The sequence below is a fragment of the Pelecanus crispus genome, chromosome 2 (genome assembly GCF_030463565.1).
Source record: "Pelecanus crispus isolate bPelCri1 chromosome 2, bPelCri1.pri, whole genome shotgun sequence".
Classification (NCBI taxonomy): Eukaryota; Metazoa; Chordata; class Aves; order Pelecaniformes; family Pelecanidae; genus Pelecanus; species Pelecanus crispus.
In genome coordinates, this window is record NC_134644.1 from 78,256,140 (window position 1) to 78,282,094 (window position 25,955).

At 41.2% G+C, this 25,955-nt stretch overlaps 1 protein-coding gene across 1 annotated transcript; it reads left to right on the top strand.

The window, feature by feature from the left end:
* Positions 1–635: 635 nt before the first annotated feature.
* On the top strand, positions 636–25,312 carry TXNDC5 (thioredoxin domain containing 5). Its single transcript, XM_075706075.1, has 10 exons — positions 636–862; positions 5,954–6,103; positions 8,883–8,988; positions 10,270–10,366; positions 12,719–12,834; positions 15,070–15,156; positions 18,160–18,300; positions 21,157–21,239; positions 24,461–24,590; positions 25,190–25,312. Exons 1-10 carry the CDS (start codon positions 636–638, stop codon positions 25,310–25,312), a joined length of 1,260 nt encoding a protein of 419 aa, XP_075562190.1.
* Positions 25,313–25,955: the final 643 nt, after the last annotated feature.

Below are 25,955 nucleotides of genomic sequence, written 5' to 3' on the forward strand. Positions count from 1 at the left end.
CCCCCAGTAGCACCAGCACTCATCCCCTTCCCTCAGAAGCCGGCGGGGAGCGCGGGGCAGGAGAGCCAAGGGACGGAGACCTCCTCCCGGCTGGGCACGGTGCTGGGAGGGGGGACCTGGGCGGCAGCACCCTTAATTAACCAGGCTGGTACTACCCTGCCTGCCTTTTTTTTTTTTTTTTTTAAATTGATTTACTTTAAGAAAAGCTTCATCACAGTATGTGTGTGTATGTGTATATATATAAAGCGTATTATCATTTTAAATGTTTTAATATAAAGTTATATATTAGTATAATATATGAAGGTAACATTGAATGTCATATTAATATAGTAGTATAATATATAAATATAGTATTAAATGCCACATGTTATATTTAAATAAGATAATACAGAAGAGATATATATTGAAAACATTATTTTAATTTTTTCCGAATCTTTTTCTTCCCATTAGGAGGGGTCCCGGGGGTGGGTGTGCAGGGGGTGCCCGCGTCTCCGGGGGGGGGGGGGGGGGGCGGGCGGCAGCCGCAGGGGGCGGGGGCGGGGGCCGGGGCCGGCGCCGGCCCGGGCGGGGCGGGGAGGGGAGGGAGGCGGCAGCAGCCGCCCGGGGCTTTGGCCGCTCGCTCTTTCGGCGCTGCGATGGCTCCGCTCCGCTGCGGCCCGGCCTGGTGGCGCCTCCTCTCCCTGGCCGTGCTCGGCCCCGTCCTCTGCGGCCGCCCGGGGCGGGCTGAGCCGGAGCCGGGCCCGGGCCCGGACGCGGTGCCGGCGGCGGAGGCGGACCCGCACGGGCGGCACCTCTACAGCGCGGAGATGCTGCGGCACGGCGTCACCGCCGCCCCCCACTTCGTCATGTTCTTCGCCCCGTGGTGGGTATCCGGAGCGGCGGGGCCCGGCCCGGCACGGCCCGGCCCGGCGCCCTCCTGCCCGCCTCTTCCCCCGTTGACGTGGCGGCGGGAGGCGGCCGGGCCGGGCCGGCGGCGGGGGAGGCCTCGGGGTCGCGCCGCCCTGAGCCCCAGCCGCCGGGGCCGGGCCGGGCCGGGCGCCTTCCCCGGGGGCGGCGGGGGGGGGGACACCACGCGTTCAGGGGCAGCCGGGGGCTGCGCGGCGCCGGGCCGGGCCGGGGAGCTGAAGGCGAAGGCGAAGCCTCGCGTGTGCCTGGCCCGGGCCTCCGCCGCCGTGCTGGCCCTGCCGGGGGCTTCAGCCGGCCCGGGCCGGCCCGCGGGGGCCGTCCCCTTCCCCGAGGGCCCGCGGCAGCGGGGTCCATGGGCACCCGAAGCGTGGGGCCTGCGGGAGAGGTGGCTCCGCCGGGCAGCGAGGGGGCAAGCTGGGGCTGCCCCGGCTCTGCTGGGCTGGAGCCGGCCCCGGCCCCCGGCCGCCCTGCGGGTCCCTCCCTGGACTCCGTTTCACGTCGTGCCTCAAAGAGAGCAAGAGCCTCCAAGAGAGCAAGGGCGTGCGGCCTCTGCGTATGGCAGCGTGTGCAATTTGGTGACTGTCTCTTACCCTGTGCCCCCCAGTCTCACAAATACTTTCATTGCAGAAGTTATGTTCACTTCGCAGTCGCGAAATTTAAGGATAAATGTGGAGCGAAAGCGGTATAATGATAGTGCTGCGTCCCCGAGGCCGCAGGTGGCCGTAGCAGAGCTGGAGAGTTCTCAGATTTGCAAGAGACCTGCTGGGCTTTTGTCCTGCGCTGGTGCGTTTGACACAAGAATAGCTGAGAAGAGCAGGAGAACAGGGCTTTGCTGGATGTTACAGCTGTCAAGAGGATAGTACTTCTCATCTCTGGGCCTTTCTGGTGGTTGCTCATACTCTTCTTTTTCCTTCGTCTCTTCCCCTGTCCTTTTTTATCTGACTTACCTGTAGGTGTTATTGGGAGTTTTGTTGTTTGGGTTGGTTGGTTGTTGGGTTTTTTTGCCAAGTTTTCTTACATTTAGATAAAGTTAAGGGAACAGTGTACAAAAGTTATGTTTTGATCCTAACTATCCGTTGGTACATGGTGCCATTTAGGCATACATGAGTCATGACGCTCTTGGAAATCAACAGCAGAAAAGGATTTCCTTCCAAAACTGAGGAACTACTTCTTTTTTTGTTATTAACATCGACTTGTTTATGCCACGCAAAAATGTTAAGCAAAAGCTTGAAAGAGCAGATGGCTTCCTTTGTTCTCTGAAGATCACAAAAGCGGAGGACACCTGACTTGCTGGTGAAGGACCTTTGCCTGAGAGTGCTGTAAGGCCTAAGCAATCCCTCTGCAGAGAGGGGGTGCTTCTGCTCTGTTCTGTTTTCAGGTGATGGTATCTGTGTCTGTCCACGCTTTGACTGACTGTTTCACAGGCATCCCTAAAACCAGATGAGCTTTTATCTTGGTGCGGTCTTCATAGGAGACCCAGTGCCAAATAGGCTGTTGCAGAGTCCAGCGTATGCTGTGCGTCCTCACCGTGCATCAAAGGGAGCACTGGCCTTGCAAACTTGGACCACGCTGTGCCCTTGGGAGGGCTGAGGATCTCTGCCCAACTCGAGCGTGAGGGAGCTGCGTCGTTTCCCGGACTTGTTGCAGCTTCTCTGGACGTTCTTCTTGCCCTTAGCGAGCCTCCTCCAGATCTCTGGGTCTTGGCTTCAGCGCCCTTGGTCTGGACTCCTGGCTCCTGACAGGCAGTAACAGGGCCAGCTTTCAGGTCCAAGGGGAAGAGAAGGACAAAGGGAACATCCGAGTGCTTGAGAGGTGCTTATACACACCAGTAGTTTTATCGTCAGTGGGATCAGGCAGCAACCTGACAGCCCTGGAGTCTATATTAAAGCCTCTTGCCCTATTCCTAGGAGATGTTAGCGTGCTAATCTCCTCCAGTGCTTCTCACGGAGGTATGCGTTTCGGCACTGGTCCCTGTAGTTACAAAGGAGAAGTCTAGCAAACAACCCAACGTTCAGCTAGGATCGTCTTTCAGATTGCTATGGATGCTGCTAATGTTGCCTCGTCAGTGCTACCAGTAAGAGTTGGGTTAGACATAGATGATGTAACTCTTCTCTTCTGGATTCTTGAAACGAACATTGCTGAAGGCCTCACGCCCAGACAGCAGCGGTACACATGAGGTCCTACATTCGTTTCAAATGTTGCGGGCTACCCCAAAGAGAGAGCGTTCCAAGTCATTTGCCATCGGATGTGTAAGGTTTTCAGTCATCAGGCTGTCCCCCTTGGTAGCTACCCTTGACAAGGGACAGAACCACAAGCAGGTTACTCTCTCAGGGGCACTAGATATTCTTAAGATGTTGGCCATGCCAGTTGTGTGTCTACAGAGGAATGAGGTTCCCCTGGTTCGGTAGTTGGAAGGAATCTTAAATGAGTAGTTTCATTGCGTTATTTTGACCATTAGAGATCTTTTCAACATGTGTGGTCTCTTGGTAAACCTCTGGAGCTGAAGCAGACTTGATCACCAGAGTTTGTTGCTGCTGAATTGAACTCTGTGGACTGGATTTTACCTTAGCTGGATTCTTTTGTCCAGAGCAAGACTGGTCCTGTGCTGCTTGTAATGTAGTGCCTGTCTATCCCAGGGTCTACCAACATTTTTAATTGGATAATGATTTGTGCTATGTCTTGCTGTGGAGCTGCCCTTGCTAGCTGCAGAGCTCAGGCTCTACCGGTGGCCTCCAGAAATGTCTGTTTTCCTCACTGACTGCAGAGGGCTTATCAGTAACTGCAGTTTTGACATACAGGGTCCTTATGTACATTTACATCCCTTCTTGTCATGGCACAGGAAGTCCGCCATCCAATTTTGCACATGAGAAGTGCCGGTACTGTGGGAGGAGCGCTGACCTGTCAGTGTGAGGTAGAACAGCCTGGTACTCTGTAGGTACTGCCACAGCAAAATAATATCCAGGCACAAGCACTTGTGGCACATAGTTGCTCAGAGTTAAAATGGGCAACCTAGCTGCAAACTCTTGCAAATAACGTCCTTTTACCCATACCTCCTGATGTTAGTGGTGTACAAGAAGCAGGGGTTTGTTTTGGTTTTTTTTTTCAGAAAGGTGGAACTTTCCTAAGGCCTTGTTAGTCTCGTTTGGATCTTCATTTACATTTGTAAACAGAGATTATGAATGTTTGCACCTTCCTAGCCCATGTAGGGAAGGAAGAGCAGGACTCCTCATTGATGCCAAGGTCTCCACCGTCCCCAGTGGTAGAATTGGCTGCTCCTCCAGCCCCACTGGTGTAATGTGGAGTGGTAGCAACGAAAGGCTGTGTAGGTACACGGGGCTAAGGATGTTGCATGGGCTTGCTCTTTTTATTTATTTTTGACTTCTCTGTTTTTATATATTTTGCAGCTACACCTTATGAATTTCAGAAAAAAGTATTTTTGGGACTGTCTTGTCTTGTATTTCCTTCTGTGTAACACTGAATTTTTTTTAAAACCAGGACTGACTAACTAGTTGGTTACTGATTCAGGTACGAGCATTTCTCCTGTTTCGTTTTCAATTTTAGCTCATGTAATCTGAAGAAGGAAGGGAAAGGGGAACTTTGTGTATAGCAGAGATCACAGTGTTAAATATGGACAAGGCAGCTCTGTTCTGCACTTAAAAAACAGCGGGTTAATTACGTGAGATTCCCTTATCTAGTTCTTTAACACCAATCAGTATTCATTCAGTGTTTAAAATCCCCGCAGCTGTTAGGGGAAGGGACCAGGGAATCCAAAATCCTCCTCTTAATTCAAGCTCCATGAAAGAGTTGAGTATGGAGAGGCTTCAGTCTGAAGTTAAATATTTAAGGAATATTTGATTTTGGTAATAACACATTGTATCCCTCCACCATGACAATTCAGAATAAGATCATTTGGGAGGTTGTATTCCCTCACACAGTGGGAATATGTGTGACCTACTGCGACTGATTGTAACAGGACCTTATTGAGGTCAGAAGACATTCTTTATGTTGAAGTAAATCTCAAGGTTATTTTTTTGCCTTAATGATATCAGGATAACTGGAAAGGTGTGAATCCGTGCAGCTTTTCTACAAGTGGACTCAAAACCAGCTGTATAAATGAAGCTGTTTTAAATGGGAGCAACTTTCTCCAAAGTCTTAATGGTGTTTGAATTGTTACTTACAAAGTAGACTGTCTGTTATTGCCCTTGGCATGACCTAGCTTTCATACTGCCAGGTTGAGAATGTTTTCTGTTAATCCAATTATGTATTTTTAGATGTCTTGGAGGGTTGGCAAAAGCAGCATTAAAGAGAAATGAAAATCCATTCCTTAAAAAATTTTAATTGTAGTTACAGGAATAAGGTATTGCTACAATGATTGGAACGACTAGAAAAACAATGAGAAGAATAATAGCCATTTTCTACTTCTGGTGAGCTGATGTTATAGCAACTGTGTGAGGCCAGTTTTCTGTGTATATGCAGATATAATTAGTTGATGGTGTGCTGCTGGGACAAAGGACAGTATGGGAGGATTTTGAGAAACCCTGTTCAGAAATCAGTCCTGATGGGTTTCATGACTCGCAAGTTACAATTCCTGTGATGTACATAAGCACAAATGACCTTACGACGAGGCTAGAAACCATTATCTTCTTACCTGCTGCTAAAATATACAGTATTTTGAAACATTAGAGCAGAAAGAAAGCTAGACAGCCTTGTAGGATTTTTCTAGAAAGCTGGAAGACCAAGAGTGCTTTTCTTAATAGCCTCACTAAGTTCAGGGGGTGTTCAGTAGGCTTTGTCATGTAAAAAGATAGTAGCAAAAAGTTGTCGTCTCTTGACGATTTTTACATGGGATGTGTTTGCAGTGTCCTACAATGCTTAATAGTATTCACTGTTGCTTAGTGTAACAGTGCTTGAGTATGGAAGATTTCTGACTTAACTCTTTTTAAATTTATCAAAATCTCTGACTGTTCTGTGTATGTCTTTTCTGTAGACTCATTCCCCTCTAAACATGGGCAACTATTAAGCAAATATCTTATTCCTTTTGTTGCAGGTGTGGGCATTGTCAGCGTCTCCAGCCAACTTGGAATGATTTGGGAGATAAATACAACAACATGGAAAACCCACAGGTCTATGTTGTTAAAGTGGATTGTACTACAGATACTCCACTGTGCTCTGAATTTGGCATCCGAGGATACCCTACGTAAGTATAAAAGGACATCTGCTCCTGTTTCTTTTCTTTTTTCGTTTTCCATGATCCTCTGCCAATTTGTTGAAGCTAACTTCTAAGCTATATTTTTGGTGGGTTTCTTTGTAGCCCTTTGGACCTCATATGTTCATTTTAAGCCTTTTCACCGTGTTGCCAAGTATCATGTGATACATACTACTCTTTTTTTATTTTTTTTAAAGAAACTTTTTTATGTCTTGGAAGATGGCTGTGTTTAAATGAAGTCCAGAATCCTCCTTTTCTTCTCTCTGAGAGTACCTCTTTCTCAAGCAACAGTGCATTATACAGCTGTGATATGCATGATAGAGCTGGTCTCTGGTAACAGTACTTTTAAAAATAACTTGTCACAAGTTCGTCAGTACACTGCACCATTCATAGTTAATGTATAGGTGATCTCTTAAATTTTTGAGTGAACTTGGTGCTCATAAAATGATGAATTAATAGTATCACTTAGCATAGCAGTGGTGATGTTGTACAGACTTTTTCTAGGTAATTTGCTTATATCTATCTAGGAGAAATTCATTTGGAGTTTAAGGTTGTTAAACTTACCCTGTTATAAAGGATATATGCCTTACTACCTCAACTTTGGTAGGCAGAACATGATCTAGAGTATCTATGAGAGGTCAGCCTGGATAGTGCTTTTGGGTTAGATACGTGTGCTCCCTTTTTAGCTGCCAAAATGAGCAAAGTGATTTTTTTCACTTGTGTCTTCTTTAAAGCTTCTTGCAAAAATGGATGGGATGGTTTCAACTGCTTCACTAATTACTCATCTTAGGGATGATAAGCAGAGAAAGCCATCTGCTGTAGCCCTTCCACAGCCTGTATTTTTTCAGTTTCCTTCCCTTTGCTCACTTTGTCTAGTGTTACTGCTGACCCCAGCAACAGCCTGAACTTGACATACACTCTTAGCTGTACCCACTTTGATGCAGATGAGTAGAAGTTGAGAGTTATAAATAGCAAAGACCTTGTTGAAATAGGAATTGTCCTTAAGGGCAGTTTGTGGCTCAGTTCCACTAGAAATACCAAGAAACAATGAATATTACAACTCTATTTTAATATCCCCAAAAGTGAGCATTGGTCGTCTTTGCATATTTGAATAAATTATATTGTGGTGCTGTTCCTTGTAAGATAGAAAGAGCAGCAGAGATTTTGAATGAGAAAGAAATTAATGGATGTGTAATTGCTTCCCCCCCTCCCCACCCCCCCTTAAGGTCATTGAATATCTAGGAATAGTTGGTGCTGACTTTCATCTACTTGAAAAGTACAAATGATAAGGCAGTCATTTGCTAGTTACAGAAATACAGAAATGAAGAGGGGTTCATGATATTAATTCTCTTCCTGTCTGAGTCAGTTTTTAACTAGCCTGTTTTTAAAAACCTTCAACGAGGGAAATTTCACAGCTTCCTCGGGCACAAGAGGGATTGTGGCAAGTCCAGGATGTGCTGGTCCCTGCACTGCTTTTCCAAACGCCCGTCAAAGGAAAGGCTGCATCCCCTTTCCATCCCTCTGAGAGTAAAACTGTCTGAGCAGGTCCCTGTGCTCGTTACTACAGTTGTCTCAGGATTATTTGGTACTGCAAAATACTCTCAACTGAACTATAGAAAACTTATCCTCATTTGAAGAAAATAAAGGTGCAGCTGGCTTTTTAAGCTGGTATCTTTTTTTTTTTTCTCTTGTTATTCTGCAAAAGGATTGCCATGAGGTGTATTTTAGATGTTCTTGTGTTTCACTTTTTTTGTTTCCTTCTTATTACAAAAGTTGCCTTCCCCTCCTCCCCAAAAAAATTTTGACCTTTTATTATCACAAGGAATATTCACAGATACCTTAAATAGAAAAGGCAGTGGGAGCTCCTATCTCTTTTGAATGTATTTGCATTATGTGGTTTTTCAACACTTTTATATGTTCATTTTTTCCAACTGTGGAACAAGAAGAGAGAGAAAAACATTTCAAGAAAAAGAAAAAGCAGTACAAAATGACAGCTTGGCAAGGGGAATTCTGAGGGCTAGGTGACAGTAGTAATTGAAACTATGATTTGCTTTAAAAAAATAAGACTAGGTCAGATGTCGATATTGCCCCTTTACCAAATAAATTTGCAATTTTAACAAATATTTAATAGTAGAAGCTTTAGGTAGTTTATGGAAAAGTTTTGATAGCAATTATTAAATGTTATAATTATGAAGTCTTGAATCCCTACAAGTAATCACTTATTTCCTTGTCCTATTAACTTGTTTCAGCATGTTTTTAATCAGTTTAATACCACATGAAAAGTCCTACATTCCACCAGCAGTCAGGGAACAAAACATGAGAAAGAAATTCCTGGGAAAATAAGCATTGGATACCTTTCCTTTGGTGATGGAGACGGGTGAACAGAACAAATTGATGCTTTTTGACAAACTGAAATAGGGTTCATAGGCATAATGAATGATGAACCTTGAACTGAACGCTGCAATGTTTTATTTGCTCTTGCTTATTGATCAAAGTAATATCAGACTATGTTGATTTTTAATACGGTATTTCTTTTTGCTGTTTTTAAAATGTCCTTTAAAAGCTTACATGGGAGTGAGAAAGTGTCCTAAGTTCTGGCCATGACCCTTTAAGCTGAGGGAGATTCCTGATGCTGATGTTAATAGTCAAGAGAGCTGGTACTGCAGCCTGAGCTGCATTGCTGTGGATTAGCAAAGTGTGTTAGCTTTCCGAGAATGTTTCCTGTGTAAAAAATTTTTGCCTCACTCTTTTCTGCATTTCGATCCTTTAGCCTGAAGCTGTTTAAACCAGGACAAGAACCTCTGAAATACCAAGGCCCTAGGGACTTCCAGGCACTGGAAAACTGGATGTTGGAGAAACTAAATGAAGAACCATCTGTAAGTGGAAAGGAAATAAGAAAAGGAAATATTCCCTTCTGCAGACTTGCTTATCTATCATTTCTATCGGTTAGGTTTCATTTTTGAGGAGGAAATCTGCTCCTGAGAATAAAAGTCAGGTGGCAATAACAATATGGATCAGCTTCCACATAAGTCACAATAGTAATTAAGACTGTCATCCTGTGACTTGCCCTTTCTTTCCTGTATTTAAAACTACAGTACATAATGCAGTTTTTAATGTTTAGCATATTGACATTTTAAGATGTAATTCTTAGTGTCAATTTAGTTGACACCTGTAGGCCATATGTTTCTAGAATAAGAAAAACAATTTAGCTATAATATGTTATAAATTGCATTTGTGTTGGGCTTAATTACCTCTTAAAACATGATGCCATATTTAGCTCAGTTATTATCTGATAATGTTGTAGCCTAAAGAAAGGGTTTAAGAGAATCGGTTAGGTAAGTTAAGCTAATAGTGTCATTAGGAAAACCCTTGAATTTAGAGGTAGTGCTTACATATAGTAGTCAAGCCTTGCCTAAAATTAAATTTATAATTGCTGTTTCTAATCAAGATAAAACCTTAGTGATTGCACGATTAGAACATGATTATATTTAAACAAATGTGATATTTTTAATAATTAAACATTAAATGCTAAACTATTTTAAGAAATGTACTTTGAGGTTCTTAAAAAAAATTCTTTCCAGCTCTGACTGCAGTATCTAGAAAGTAGTCACTTGCATTTGCTGAAGCGCCAATGGATTTGCTGCAAGTTATACTTTTAAAGTGTTTGCTCTTTTGCCATTGTAGCTGCCTTCCTGGAGCCATTTGGTCTCTCTTTCCTGCATTAGGGCAGCAGAAAATAGCTTTTTCACTAGCTATTTTTGAAGAACCCAAAGACCACTGAAATTGGCGCAATGGCAGATGTGGCTGATGTGTGATGCTACAGAGGAACTGTTATGTAATCTAAGTGTATTAATACATGGTGATGTGATGAATGCCATAGCAATTACTGTGCTCTGTGACTATACTGCAGCACGGTGAAGGACTTTGTTATGCCAATGACTGTGATAGCTCTTTTCTGTGTGGTAATCTTTTTCACATTTTCCTTTCAAGCAGTTGTTTGTTAGGAAACATTAGATATGTAAATCAAGCTAAATATTAGGAATTTAAAATTTCAGAGTACAGGGTTTACAGCACTACCACAGAAGGGTGTGATACAGGAATCAAATACTGTGTATTTACTGTACAAGAAAATAAAAATTAATTTTTCTCATGAATAGGATCCAGAATCTGATGTGGAACCACCAAAAGCCCCTGAACCTAAGCAGGGAATGTATGAACTCTCAGCAGACAATTTCAAGATGCACATAGCAGAAGGTAACTGTTGTTTTCATAAGCAAGAGGTACTTGCTCACAGAGACATCAGTAGTGGGAGTCTGCAACAGAAATGTTAGTTTTCAAGGTACCTCCTTCCCACTTTTATTTTCCAGTAATACCTAGTCAAAGTGGATTGAAACTACAGACTGTGTAAAAATCCAGTAGTTTAATTACATGTTGCACACCATGAGAAAGTTTAAGGAACAGCACTCCTCTCAGAAGGCAGTACAATTAAGGCCCCTAACCACATGGAAGAAGCTAGTGGGGCTTGCACAGCTAAACTGGCTCTTTCCCTGAGTTCCTTGCTCAGTCACTGCCTTGCCGCTCACTTTGTGTTTTTGCAAGTCCTGTTTCCTCTTTCCCTCAGTGCTGACTTGTTCTTACTCCCAGGCTGCTCTTCTGGATAAATATAATCCACCCGCTTCCTCCTTACTGCCCCCATCCCACTCCAGTCTGGCCCCTTATTTGATATTGTTTAGCTTCCTTCCTCCAGAATTTAATGTGGGCAAAACACTTCACCTCAGTTTGGCCATTTTTAAAAATACTTATCTGGCAGCTTTAAAATTAATGCCAGGAGTGATACCTAACATGGGAAATTTAACCCCCCACATGGTGGGTTTTTTAGAGAATGAGCAAGTTCTTATAATGCAAACTTTGGGCTGCCATAACAACAGATGATCCTACCATCTCTATCTGTTTTCCTAAAAACAAAGGCCGGATTAAATTAACTATCTGTGCCCATGCGATACCACCAGTGAGGCAGATACTAGAGCTTCTTAAAGTAACCATTAACTAATTAGAAATATTTTCAAGTGTAAAAGAGCATTTTGTGCAGCTAACTTAAAATTTCCCAGCCTGTGTGGCTTAACACAGAATTACATCAAAATTCTTCATGGATTCTTCTCTAAACCATCAGGCAGATGCTAAGCATTAAAGAACTTTACAGTCTGAGAAGATATTTAAGTTCAGTGTATGTGTAAATGTTTTAATATTTTTATTGTAATATTTTAATTTTGTATCCATTGGCATTCATAGAGGCATTCTTATGGGCATATACGATGGTTGAGCAGGTTTATGATCATCTATAAAGCTGTTGTCCTCTCTTGACTTCAGTTACAAGATGATCAGTGCTTAAATTTAGCAGGAGGCTTAGCAGTTCCAGCTGGAGGGTTGACTTTTGTTCTTGAAAAGTGTCCCTTTACCTTTTTGGTGCTCTAGGGCAAAAAGGAAATTTTTTTTTTTTTTTTTCCTATCGGGGAGGAGAGTATATCACAGAGCATGAGGTATGGAATAGCTGATTTTGACTAGATGTTCTTATGCATTCATGAGAAATTTCAGTTTGCAGTTTACTTGACCAAAGCAAAGCATGTCAATTAGTTTGAAAGTATTCCTGGTGCGGAACAGGCAAGTTAAGAGTGCACTACTATTGCAGTTTACATTTCCTAGTTGTCTTGTGACATCTTTCCACTGACCTCCTTTTGTGAACAAGCCCTCAAACTAGAAATGAATTCTAGTAATATCAGCCTCAAAGCAGTCCTCAAAGGGTGATGAATAATTCTGTTAAAAAGAGGTTTTCTTTAGTTGCTGCCATTTCCTTCAAACTAATTGATTTTTTCCCCGTTTTAATTAAGTTCATTTTTATTTAGTATTAACAGAACCTTGCCTTGATGTGTACAAAAGTGTGCAGCATCTTAATAGTGTTCTTAATTGAAGGAAATTATATATTCTGGTACTCTGCAATTAAGATTATACTTTTAAACTAAACATTAGTAGGAGATAGTACAAAGACTCTCCTCACTATAAAACACTGCAAAAATCTACTAAAGACAGCGATTTCTGAATAGTTGACATGGAAATACAAAAAGCAGGGCAGAAAAAGGAGAATGGAAAGCTTAACAAAATTATTTAGGTAGTTCACAGACTTAATGCAGTGGTATTTCCTAAGAAATGTTTAAGTTGAAGTCTAATACTTACTTTCATTTATGCTGTTATAAATACATGTTCCTTGGTGGTTCTTTCTACTCTGTAATAGGGCAAGTGATTGACATGGTAGAATTAGACATTGTAGCAAATGGTTAGATTAAAAATATCAGTCTTAATATCTCATTTGTTGGCTTGAGGTTGTGAAGCTGGATTTTCAGGGAAATTGGCAACACTGGGACTGCATACAGTATTGAAAACCTAATTGCTGAAGTATTCTGTCCTGGCCTTTGATTCACAGTGTTTCCTATCTTTAACTCAGGAAATACCACGATAAATTTGCAGTCTGAGATTAGTACCTAGTCTTTAATTGCAGCCAAATTCATTCCAAATGAGTTAAATCTTTTTTTCTTCTTTTCTTTGACTTAAAAGGTAATCACTTTATCAAATTCTTTGCCCCTTGGTGTGGGCATTGCAAGGCTTTGGCCCCAACCTGGGAACAGCTGGCTCAAGCCTTTGAGCATTCGGAAACTGTCAAGATTGGCAAGGTAGGTGAAGTGCTCTTAGTCTGAAAATGTGTTCAGTGTGAATTAATATTTCAGCCAAGTATCATGCTATTCGTGCTGTGATTTGCAAATAACAGTTGTTTTGTTTGTCACTTCTTCAGTCCTTTTATAGTCATAGTTCCTATTTTAATTTTGAGATGGTTATCTTTTTCTTGCACATCCAGTAGTTCACTCTGTTTTGAAGAGATGGCTGTTTTGTTACAGTGACGGGACTCCCTCATTTTAAGCAAGGACTTGTTAGAAACACAGCTAGCTCCCTGTGCTTCAGAGTTGGAAATAAGTCTAATACTTCATATGCAGGGAATAATATTTTGAGATTTTTTAAATTATGCTTCCCGTCTGTCAGAACTTGATAGACTTCAGAATTTATTTTGAGTGGGAAAGTGACTTCCAATTTGCTATTTACAGCACTGGATTGCTTAGCAAGTTTCAGACCTATGGGGCTCTTTATAATGAATTATTTCTCCTTTTTTTCCTCTCTACCCCCATAGAATTTTCTGAAGGTTTCAGAGGGTCTTCCACCTTAAAAACTGATATCTTATCCTGCTTTACTATTTCCCTTAGGGTTGATAACCAGATTCTGTGGTGTATTTACCATGGGAGCTTGTTACTTGTACGTGGAGTGACTTCTTTGCAGAGGTATGGAGGTGGTCTGGCAATTGCAGTTACTGGCTTTATTTGCTGACCCGTACCTAAGTCCAGGTGGCTCATGATGTGAATCCCTCTGTATTTGCCAACGGTGGAAAACTGACTGGGCTCAACTTTCATATCCTTAAGCTTTCAGAGTGGTTCCACTGAGCTGAAAGACTCCGTAACAGTTTAGCAGCGTTGTCAGTCCTGCAGAAGGACAAAAACCCAGCTACCTCCCCTGCCTCTGCCCTCATAGTGCTTTCAGCTGTTACTAGGGGTGATGAGCTTGACTTCCTTTTTTTTTTATTATTATTTTTATTTTTAATGCTTTGAAAATCTGCTAATTCAGATACACTGTAGATGTGCAGAGCAGGTCAGCATAGTTAACTTTAGAGAAGACATATACATAATTTTGAGACCTGATGGATATAAAATTAGATTCCCTCTCAGAATAAAATATCAGAGGCTATTGCTCCTTTGATAGTGTCTTTACCAAATGTTACATCTGCTGATTTGTTTTTTGAGAACCTGGAATGCTTGCTGTCTGATAAAATCATTGCTTAGCTTAAGTATCTTCTTGAAGTTACCATTCTCTGTTATCCAGAGAAAATAAACAAAAAATTTCCAAATTACTGCTTTACTCATTTGTCTGTTGTGTTCACAGTTACTATTACTGATATTTGCTATTTAATACAGCCACTAAGATTTGTCTCGATGCCTAGTCAATTTTGTGTAACCGTATGTGTTATGAAACTGTTTGAAATGTCTTGGGTGAGATTGTAAGTCTGTAAGTAAACAGGAAACACAACTGTTTCTAAGAAGGTTGAATCATGACCTTCATGTAATCTGGGGAAATAGTGTCTTAACAGTAATGATACCTGCTGGCAGGATTCTGTTTAATATTTGGAATTGATCTTCAGTGATCTGGAGCAAAGTGTTTCTAAAGCAAAATTCGAAATCCAAGTGCTTTGTCAAGCAAAGGCTCCAATGCTTAAGTTATCTTTTTTTCTCTGCTTCAAAAAAGATTGTAAACTGGCAACTTCACAGATTGGTTTATGACGTATTGGAATTGAATGTTGCTATGCACTCAGAACTTTCCTTGGAGGAAAATTAACTTGCTAGCTGTTGACATGTCTTCTGACGTCTTTAAAGAGCAGTCTTTTAAAAAATGGATGAGCCAATATATCTTCACTTTAAAGCGCTCTCACATCAGCATTTTGTGTCTTACTGTCTGTGCAGTGATTTTATTAACTGAGAATATCAAGTACTTGTTTTAATTGGAATATTTAATTATGTCCTCATTGTTCTTTGTAATTGTTACTACTTCCTTCTATCGTACCTCCCTCCCCAATCCCTCTTTAAAAAAAAAAAAGTAAACACACACACAGCCTCCCAGTTATACAACCAAACCACTATTTGGAAAGTAGATATAATTATTCTCAAAACAGTACTTGGTACTGAATTTTGCCAAGCCATGCATTGCTAGTTCCTGTATTTTTCTGAGATTTTAAACATAAGGGAAACTATGATGGTTGCTGCATATTTATTTTATGCACTGAATGGTTTATGTTTTTTTTCAAAATGTAGGTCGACTGTACCCAGCACTACGAAGTCTGCTCTGAAACCCAAGTTCGTGGCTATCCCACGCTCCTCTGGTTTCGTAATGGTGAAAAGGTGAGTCTGCAAGCTCAGCAAAAGATTAGACCATTTTTTTTCTGAAAAATAATTGGATTATGTTTGCATTCGGGGGAAAAAAAAGATCAAGTGGGCATATAGGAAAGTCTGCCTGTGAGGCAAAAGGATGTTGGAGGTTCAGTCTGGTACTGGAAGAGGTATCCTTCATCCACAGATAAAAGTTAGGGCATTTTGCTCTTTGTGCTCTGCAAATAACCGGTATGAAGTTCATAAATCTGTAGGCAGTATCTCCAATTATGCTGCTGTGTAAGAGAATTCTGGGTGTACTTTATCTTAATATCTTACCTCCTATGGAACATAAAAACATAGATGAAAGAGAAATAATAACAAATTATGTAATTTTCACAATGTGTATCAGAAGGTTCTCATCTGTAACTGGTGCCTATCTGCTGAGTGATGTCTGAGTGATGCAAATTTTCTTTCTCATAAATCTGAACACTTCATGTCACACTGAGTGAGAGTCCTGTGGGCCCAGTTGACAATTTTTCCTTGCAGCAATTAAAAGAATTACAATATTCTGAAGTTATGGGGAAGTAAAATATTTATAAATACCACATACATGAACGGCAGCAAATAAACATAATATAATTAGTAGTTTAATTATCATAGGTTTCACACTTTCAAGATAAATTAAATGTATTAAATGGATATTAAAAATAGGTCTGCAAGCAGAGAACCCAGGACTCCTCTTTCAGCTCTTACCCACTAAGTTTTGGGGCATTTGGGGTTTTTGCCCCATTCTTCTTGCATTCCTTTTTGAACATCTACAGTATGAGAGATAAAAGTTTTGCTCCTCCATCCAGCTTAGTGGCTGTTGCTTGTGGCAGTTTTCTGGCACTCTAAAGAGGAAGTGGCCGTAAGTACATGCCAGTGCACGTGAGGTTTGGTATAAGCACCCCTATAAGATCAGACACTCCGGGGAATTTAAACTAAGCAGTACCTGGATTTTTGAATCCCAACCTGATTCACACAGGAAATACATGGCCTTCTTGCCGCTCGAGCAGCGGTGCCTGGCATGTGTCAGAAGCAGAACTGGAAGCTGAGGGAGTGCTCAAGTCAAACATGGTGGCATGTCCAAAGTTGGAGGTGTTTTCAGTTAATTAAACTTTTGTCTCTATATGGCGTGAGTCTGAAGAATGGGAAGTGTTCTGTGGTTTCTCCAGAATGGTTTTCCACCTGCTTTTTTTTTTTGTTTGTTTTTCAGATAGTTACAGATGGCAAGATACCTTGCCAGAACCATACTATCTTGATCTAGAAAAGTTAGCCATGGTTTTTCTTGACAAGCCAGATCAATTTTTTTTGACCCTTGGTAATTATTGAAGTTTGAGTTGCTCAGCGTTACTTGATTCAAGAGTGTGGTGAAAGAAAAAGTCAGATCACTGCTGTTGTATTTGGTAGAGCTGAATCTCAGCCGTTAGTCTGAACAATATATTTCTGTTGACACCAAACTGGCTTTTCTCCATTGGCAGTGTGGTATTCCCTGGTGGCATACTGCCACCACAATCACATGTTCCTTTATGGGCTGATACAGTGTATTTTAAAAAAACACAAAACAACCCCAACAACTTTCCAGTAATCTGACCCAGAAATTCCTGGAAATCTCTCTGGCTGCTATTATCCTATTCAGTAAGGGGAGGGAGGAGGAGGAGAACTGCTTCAGCCATCCAGCATTGTTGTCTGTAATACCATCATCCCCTTTGTCATAACTGGTCTGGCATCACACCATCCCTCTTGGTTAGATGCAGCAGAAACCCTGGGAGGAATGAATGGGCACTGCCCCTGCCCTGCTGAAATGGATACAAACAAGCAGGTACAGGCTTCTTGCATCATCTTAGATTAATTCCTTTGTGATTTAGACCCAGTGTGGGGAAGGTGGCTATAGTTACAAGAAACGTTATGAATGACAAAAGAAGGAAAATGCATAGAAAGAGTTCCAAAGATATAGGAAATAGTTGCAGAGGTGTCTGTTCTTCCTTCTAATGTATGGAAGATTGTATGCTGTTTCTTGAAGAGTTACTCCTCATCTGAGAGAGGAGATACAGCTTGTCGCCCACACCTCATTGGGACCAAAACTCAAAAAAGAGTTTTATCCAAAATGGATGTGTAGTGTCTCAAAGAGATGATGTCTCTTTTGAACAGAGAAATTAGTACTAATTTTCACAGAGAGCGCTGAGGGCAATCATGCAAGAGCCAGTTTGGAGATGGCCAACAGTGGATTTGACTAGACTAGAAACTGCTCAGAGGTGCTCTGATTTCTTGTTCTCTAGAGTTGTGAGAGTACCCGAGCTATGGGGAAGCATCTAAGCCAAACTGTGGGTTCTCGAAGATCTAGCTGGTTGAGGGTTTTACTGGCAGGTTCAAAAATGTGACTTAACTTTCATGAGTGGTGCTGTTGGAATTGCCTGCCCCACAGCAGGCAGCTGTTGTCTCTTGCTCCCAGGTGAGCTTAGGTGCCCAGAGAGCATTGCCTTACTGTTTGGGTTTTCTGAGGATGTGTGACAAGTGTGTGGGCCAGAGGAGCAACTGTGTAGTTCAGGTGACGTGCAGGTCAGCCCTGTCAAAACACTGGACACGGCTCACATGGTAACAGAGACCACCACCAAACAGTCATGGGTATTTTACTATTCCTTACCGTAGCTTTAGGTTCAGAAAAATAAAACCTTGAAAATGCTGGCTAGAGTGAGAGATGAAGGTTGAAGTGGAAAAGTTTCTAAAATTTGCTTCTACGTTTCTAAAATAACTTCTATTTCAAGGAAATTTTAGATTGTTCCCTTTTGGTACAGAAGAATCTATGGCAAATCCTGAAGATGTGGAGTGAATGGAATGCCATGGAGAAGTTTAACGACTAGATAATCGTATTTATTATGAATATGCTTACGCTTGGCAATCTTACGTTTTCCTGATAATTATTTATTTGCTAATTATTTGTTTGCTAGATTAACTGTATATACACACTTGCACAAATTATTTTGATAATTGCAGGGTGACCAGTACAAAGGGAAGAGGGACTTTGATTCCTTAAAGGAGTATGTGGATTCCCAACTGCAGAGCTCTGGGAAGGAGCCACCAGCAGATAAACCTGCCGAAGCCCTGCAGCCACCTGCAGAACCCACCCGTGTTGAGGTAAGTGCTCCTGCATGCTGCAGTGTGTTACAAGTGTTCAGACTGTTTCAGCAGCCTGTCCCAAGTCTTCCATGTGTTTCTCTCTCTCTGATAGCTTGACAATTTCTAGATGTAAACTGTACCAAATACTTTCCTGGTTATTTTTTTCGTAACTAATGAGTGGAATCAGACCATAAATTCTAGTTTACTAACCTGATGAATTGGAGAAGGAAAAAAAAAAAAAATCTGGCTCCTTTTTCATGGTTGCAATAAGTTGTTTAGATAGTAGCATAAATGTGGTCTTTTTTGGTCTGTGGAACTGCTGGCACCTCGATCTGTATGACAGCATATTTCATTACTATGAAGATGAACGTTTCTTGCAAGATTCTCGCTTGAACCCAGGAGGATGGTGCATGTTGCTAAGCTGCTAAAAAAAGCCAGGGTCCTATACTTTAGCAGAAACAACAAACAAGTAAAGATTATGAAGACTGATCTAAATGTGGCAAGGTCATGTGTCCTGTGACAAGAAAATTCCTCAGTTTTGGAGGCTTATTCTAATCCTGGTTGTAGGAGCTACAGGGGTTATTAATGTCACCAAGGAAATGGCAGGAATAACTTAATCACCTTTGCATAGTTGCACTTCATGTCATTTAGTTTTTCTGTCTTTTTTTAATCACTTTGGCATTTCATCTGCCATTTTTCTTGTAGCTGAATGTAAAATTGGCGAGGTTGAGAAATTAGGGATGGTTTTCAAGCATACTTTTTCATCAAATGTGGAAAATACTTCTGCCTAGAAAATAAGGGACAGTGATTTACACTCCCTTCTGATGTAGAATGAACTTATGCAATTAAAAGTGTCAACTTGTCAACATTAATCATATAAATACAGTTTCTATGCAGCTTCTCACAGGAGAATATTACCTTTCCCAATTGACTTTTCCAGCAGGGTTACTAATCTTACATAAAGTGGTTTACCAGAAGTGATTATTAGGTTTGCAATTTTCATAACCCTCAATTTTTTTTTTTAACTTGACCTCACATTTGGAAGATCCTAACAAGCTGGTGTTAGTACAGTGCAGAAAGTAATTAGTCGTCTTTCTGTTTTTATAGAAGTAACATAAACCACATGTGATGTAAATGCCAACTTAGCCTTGCATGCACCAGCACACATATGAACAGGAAAGGATTGGGGGGCAGGTGGCAGGGTCTTGCCAAATAATAGTAGACACAGTGTAGGACTCAACTTTGTCTTTGCAACGTTACATCTCAGCTTTGGATGCCACCACTTCTTGGTCGCTTATCTTCAGAAGTCTTGGTTCCGGTTTTGTTTTCACAAGTTTTGAGACAAGGGGCTGGCCCATGTAGCCAGCAAACACTGACTGCATTTCCCATCAGCAACCCACGGCTGGTACCATGGGCAGCAAAAGCAGAGTCCTGGCTCCACATTTGTGTCCCGGCGCTGGGCCCCTGCGTGGAGTCCCCCATGTCTTACAGGGGCCAAGTACATGCCAGCCCTTTCATGGAAGCTGTACTTTTATGTCTGTGAGACTTGTCTCCTGCCAGACATCGCTAAAATTACTCAAAAATGATCCGGAGGGATTAAGGTAGAGTGACCAACAGATGCTCAGTTATGTGATTGCATAAGCTGTATCAAGCTAAATGAGCTATCTGAGATTCAACTTATTTTTGTGGTTGTATAGGTCACATTGCTATTCTGATAGTAATCTACAGATCTTTAAAGCACATTTTACTGTGTAGATCATGGAGAGGACATTGTTTATGGGGGTTTCAGATTTGGTATGTTAGATTGTAAATGATATTCAGAACATCTGTTTTAGATACCCTTTACAAAATTCAGGATAGAAGAATATGTGTTTACTGTTCTTTTTTTTTTCATTTAATAATTTGTAATGATTTAATAATTAGAAAGTATAATTTCTGATTTTTAAGTAATTCTTTAGAGGTAATAACACTTAATGGAATAACTTAATTTCATGAACTAATAATGATTTACAGAAATGTTTATCCAGTACCTTTTAATTTGTATTTTCAAGTTTCTTTTTGGCTTCCCTTCATAAAACTCTTACTGGGTTTAAAGTAGAATTGGTAATACTGTCAGTTGCACTCTTGTTTTTGTTTTGCTTTCATTTGAATTAGAAGCTTTTATAGGCATGAGATCTATTTATTTATTTTTAATCCCTCCCACCCTTAAGGGTCTCACACAAAAAATGAAGTTTGTTTTGGTTCCGTGCTCTCATGTGAGACTGTCTGTAAGCAATGTGCTATCCTCCCATCACTCCCATGCCATTGCTCCTGATGTTATCAGGAGTACAAATTCTTCCTGGCGTCCCTGCGAGTGTGGTGTGGTGATGTCCTCTTGACAGGCAAATATATGTTTCTGGTAACAGCTTTTTCTATGTATGCAACGCAGGGATATAGCAGAGGGAGAACAGCTGTCAAGACATCACTTGTATGCCTTGAATACCTCATTCAACTCTCAGATGGCCATTACGTGCTTTAAGCCAACTCCTCTCAGGATTGTTCCTTGAAACATTTGCATGACAGTGTATTAAAACAAAGGTGATTTTTTTTTTCCCAACAACTAAGAATTTGTATACAGGCAAATCCCCTGAAAATAAGGATGTTTTGTTTCTCCAATTATGGATGAGATTTGGTGTAAAATACACATTTGTCTGCATGTCTCTAGGGGAGGAAAGCAGCTGAGGGGTAGAAGTGAGGTGTGCTGTTGCTACTCTTGTTTATATTATCAATAATATTATCTTTTCCAGTTTCAGTTTCCCTTTCAGGTAGCTCAGTTGGCCGATGTTATATATAAAAAAATTCTGAATTTTTTTTTTTCTTTTTTCTTTTGAACAGGCTGCAGTGCTCTCTCTCTCTGAAAAAGACTTTGATGCAACCATTGCTAGGGGGATCACCTTTATTAAATTCTACGCTCCATGGTAAGAAGTTTGCACCTGTTCTTGTTCAGGATTATTGCTGGTTTAAGATGTTGGTGCATTAGTTGCTGTAGGTCTTTGAGTTGTGTGTAGTACTGTATTTGTTGTCTGGATCTAAAACATGAATTAACTGAAGAATGTGTGTGTTGGCAAGAGTTACAGTAAAAAAGCTCAATCTGTTTTTGCTTTCTTGGGATGCCTCTCTGTGGAAAGGCTGACAGAGAAGCTTTATTGTGTCAGCCTCCAGGTAATGCTGGGGAACAAGGAGAGTGAAGCTTTCTTTGCAGGCTTAGCATGCTCCTGTCCCTCGATTAGGGTAGGGCGTGGGGAGCGTATCACCAGTGCTGAGAAAGGAGACCATGCTGGCCTTTGGGTCCTCTCCTGCCACAACCAGCCTCTTGTGGAAGCCTCATTTGTGCACCTGGGAATTGGTACAGGCTGTAGAGCTATGGATAATTGGCTGTTACTCTTCAAATAACTGACAAAAACTAATTTGCACGAGTGACAATTCTGAGATGTTCTTAAGAGTATCTTCCATGTAATATGTTCTTACAGTGACATAAGGTAGAGATGTCCAGTGCAGATGGTGTAGGTGTAGACACCCAATGGAAAGCACTGGGGGGGGAAAAAAAGTAATGTCCTATCTGGCATCTGCCACTACTGGCATATCCAGCAGAGCCTGGGAGCCGAGCTGGGGTAAGACCTCAGTATTACAAACTCATAGAACAAAAGTTTTCCCCCTTTTCTTACTATTCCCTCTCTGAGACAAAAAGAAAGTTTTATGTTTCTCTCTCTGGTTTATAGACTTCATCTTATTTGTGCCTGGATTGAGTTCAATGAAACTTGCATGCCATCTTTCTCATCCGTTGCCCAGTCTCTTAGCCAACAGAAGAAAGCCTAGTGTAGGGCAAGAGATTAAAATTAAGCTGTATTGCACTGTGTGAAAGATAACATATCTCTGATTTCATCACTAGCCATCCCATTAATGCAGTCTATAAAAAATAATTTTTTTTTTTTGTTTGGGGTGGTAAAAGGCCACCATTACAAAGCAACACAAGCAAATGCAGCCCATATTTAAATGTGGTCAGGAGTATCAAAATACTGCAGCTTAACTTGACAGTACGCATGAATGTGTTTTTTATTGTAGGCGAGAAGTACCAGGGAAAGTTTTGTTTTACGTAATCTCAATGATGCAGTCTTTTCCAGTGTTGTCACCCTTTTTACCGAGGTGTGGTTTGCTGCTTGAGAGCCACATCTATGTGCTCTGACATCTGAAAGATCTGCTTTTGGATGTGGGCAAGTCTGTGCCACCACTGTGTTAAGAAATACCTGCCCATACACACACACCCCCTGTCACGTTTACTGCTCCTTCTTCACTCCCTTTATCCTCTCCGTGCCCTGTGAGGGACTGAGATGGAATCTGTGCCTGTGCTGCTACTACGCCACCAGCAAAACTGGCTGGTAAATTCAGTTTACACATGTGCACAAAGCAGCTTCTAGTCTCATTTCTGAACCCAGGGCTTGTTGGCATTATCCGAGAAACTTTTTCTGGAAAAGTTTGAGATAAAGAAATGCTTTCTCTTAAATTAACTTTTCTTAATAATACAGCACTTTAACCATCTCCTCATCTCGGGAGATTCTAGTGGGGTGCTGCTGGATCTCACAGGCATGATGAATGTTGGATGGCAGGCTGAGAAATGGTGGTTCAGGATGCAGAGACTCAAATTCTGAAACCAGTGTGTACTCCCTGGCTGCAATGTTCAAAAAGCCACCGTTTAGGAAAATACTTCCTATATTTATGTAGCTGGTATCCTAGTTTTAGCTCTGAAAGTCAGGCTTATGTATACAGTTGTAGTCCTCTGCATATAAATGGCCTTTTTCTCTTCCAAGTAGATTAACTTATATAGGGCTCAGCAAACACTATTATGTTGCTTGCTAGTTCTGTCTTTCAGTTAGTTTTGGATAAATATTAATGTTAACTTGCATAGTAAGCATAAAATCATCCTGTTCTAGTAGTGTTTGTGCATGGTCAGAAATGCTTTTATACCGTCACTGTGTATTAAGAAGGTGGTTTCAATATACACTGGCTTGCATTAAGAAAACTTTTGCTGAGACATCTTTCTTTATTTTTGTAAATGCCCTGATCTAGCCTCGAGGCAATTACGGGGCTGTTTTAATAACCCAATTAAGGTGCAGCTGGGTTAGAACAGAATGAGCAATGCAGCTTTAAAGTCTAAAGTGCTTTGGGAATTCTTCTTGAAGGCAGTAAGAAGTTCAAGTTATGAACTTGGTTTAGCCAAGTTCAAAATATAAACAAAATTAATACTTTACTATAGTTCCTGCCATTTTACAGTATCATTTTCTCTCTTGACACTAGTGTTTCATTGTGTGCACTCTGTGGACCGCATTCTCACATTACTGTAGAGACAAAAGGGAATAAAATAGAAACAGGCTTTTTTGGTGTTATTGATGATATAACTGGAATGGTTATTTAATGCAAATCAGAGTAGGGCCCCATATATTTTCTTCCATCTGCTAAGTGAAACTTATTGACTATCAAACAATTCCATTGCGGATCTACCTGAAAGTACAGTGGTAGTGGTTAAACTTCAAAGTACCTTCAGTGAAAAAGTGCATTAAACTACTGGAGTGTTTCATAAAAGCAGAATCTGTGTTGACAAATGCCTCTATTGAAATTGAGTTTCCAGCATTGGGCAATGCTACGTTGGTCAAGGAGGCCATTAGGAACTGGAAGAAATTTAATAGGGAAATTAAAATGTTATTTAAATAATTAAAGTCAGCCCATGTAGCTTTAGCATAACTGTCATATGCTACCTGAAAACTTAATTGGTACTACAGACTTTCTGTGCCTTACTTAAAACATGTTTGTTTCTAAGTGATCTTTTTATTATTATTTAAATATTCTCCATGCTCGTCTTTATTTGGCTTCATATTCCTCTGTAGGGTTAAATGTTAATGCACCGACATCCAGAATACCATTCCAGAGGAGACTAACGAAGGCCAGAAACTACTTCAGTGCTTCACTTACATAAAATCACTTGTTTTCTTAGCTCATTTGCTGACATAATAGTGCAAAGGAGTTGGAGGGCCAAATCATTAGGGGAATAGGAAAGGCAGCTAGTTAAACTTACAGCTCTTGCAGCAAGACAGTAGAGATAAACTGGAAGGTATATCTGCTAAACAAATCTCTCTTTTGTTTCTAGGTGTGGTCACTGTAAGAACTTGGCTCCAACTTGGGAGAACCTTGCCAAAGAGCAATTTCCAGGTTTGACTGATGTCAAAATAGCAGAAGTAGACTGCACTGTGGAACGTAACGTCTGCAGCAGATTTTCTGTAAGTGTGAAAGATCTGAAATGCACGGGATAGTATTGTGTACCAAATGTTAGAGGCTCCAGCGTGCAGCCGAGCCGGCTGCTGCATTGCGGGTGCCTGGTGACAGTGCAGCTGTGTTCTCCATTAGCCAAAAGAACCAGAGAGTCCAGAACAGCACCTGCTGACACCGTTTCTTGGTCATTCTCATTATTGGAGAAAGCTGAAGAAGTCCCTAATTTAAGAAGCGTCCCTCTGTGGAAGTACCAAAGCAGTCTTGTGGTAGCTGATGCAAAGTTCTGTTCCTAGGGGAAAAAAAAAAAGCTTTTCGGTGCTGGTAGGCAGACAACTGAAGACAGAGCTGGAGCTGCCACACCAAGAGCCTAGAGGAACATGTATTTATTATCCCATTCACTTACAAATGTTCAGAAATTGCAGGTTGGCATTGGAAGTTCTGGTGTGGTGTTTGGCTTTGATTTTTTTTAAAAATTAAAATGGTTTATTGGTTTAGAGGGGTTTGGTGGCTTTTCAGAGTCAGGTAAATACAAGTGAAGGGTACCAGTGCGTTTGGACATTAATACCAAGTTTCTTTTTTCTTCTCTGTGTGTGTGTGTCTTTTGAAGGTACGTGGTTATCCTACACTTCTGCTTTTCCGAGGTGGAAAGAAAGTCAGTGAACACAACGGAACGAGAGACCTTGAGTCACTGCATAGCTTTGTCTTGCGTCAGGCAAGGGATGAATTGTAATAAAAGTCCGGATGATCTGTCCCTGGCTGTCTTTGTACAGTAGCTGAGGGATTTCAATCATTGCTAATTTTCAAATAGTGTATGGGGGTGGGGTGGGGGATTGGGGCATTTTTGTTTGTTTAGGAAATTGACTGTACTTAACATTGGTATCTTCCCTCTCTGTGTGTGTTAAAGACGTGCTACCATGTGTGCGAAGGAAAACTAACAAGTAGTTACTGTGCAAACTGAGAATATTTTCAGCATCGGTAGTATTACTGCATTTCTCTGTTCCCGCAATGAAGTGTAAATGGTTTCCTTTGAGACTAAAATACATTAAGAAAACCAGCTTAAGGGGACCAATAGAATATTTTTGTCTTCAGGTTAGGTTTGATTAAAAAGTAATCCTTACAAACTGCCCGCCATTACTAGAGAGGTAAAAGCTACAGCTGTGTTGAGTCACTTTTGCCTCTACAACTGTACTTAAACCCTGTTTGTCTTAATATAGCTGCTGGTTAAGAAATGGAAAGTCATGGGAGGTTGAAAACACACACACCTTTGGAAGATACCAGGCCACCATGAGCTGGTTGTTTCCTGTTAATCCTCTCAGCATGGGAGGTCTAGCCATAATGAAAGTGATGGTACTGTAACATGTGCCTGAACATTA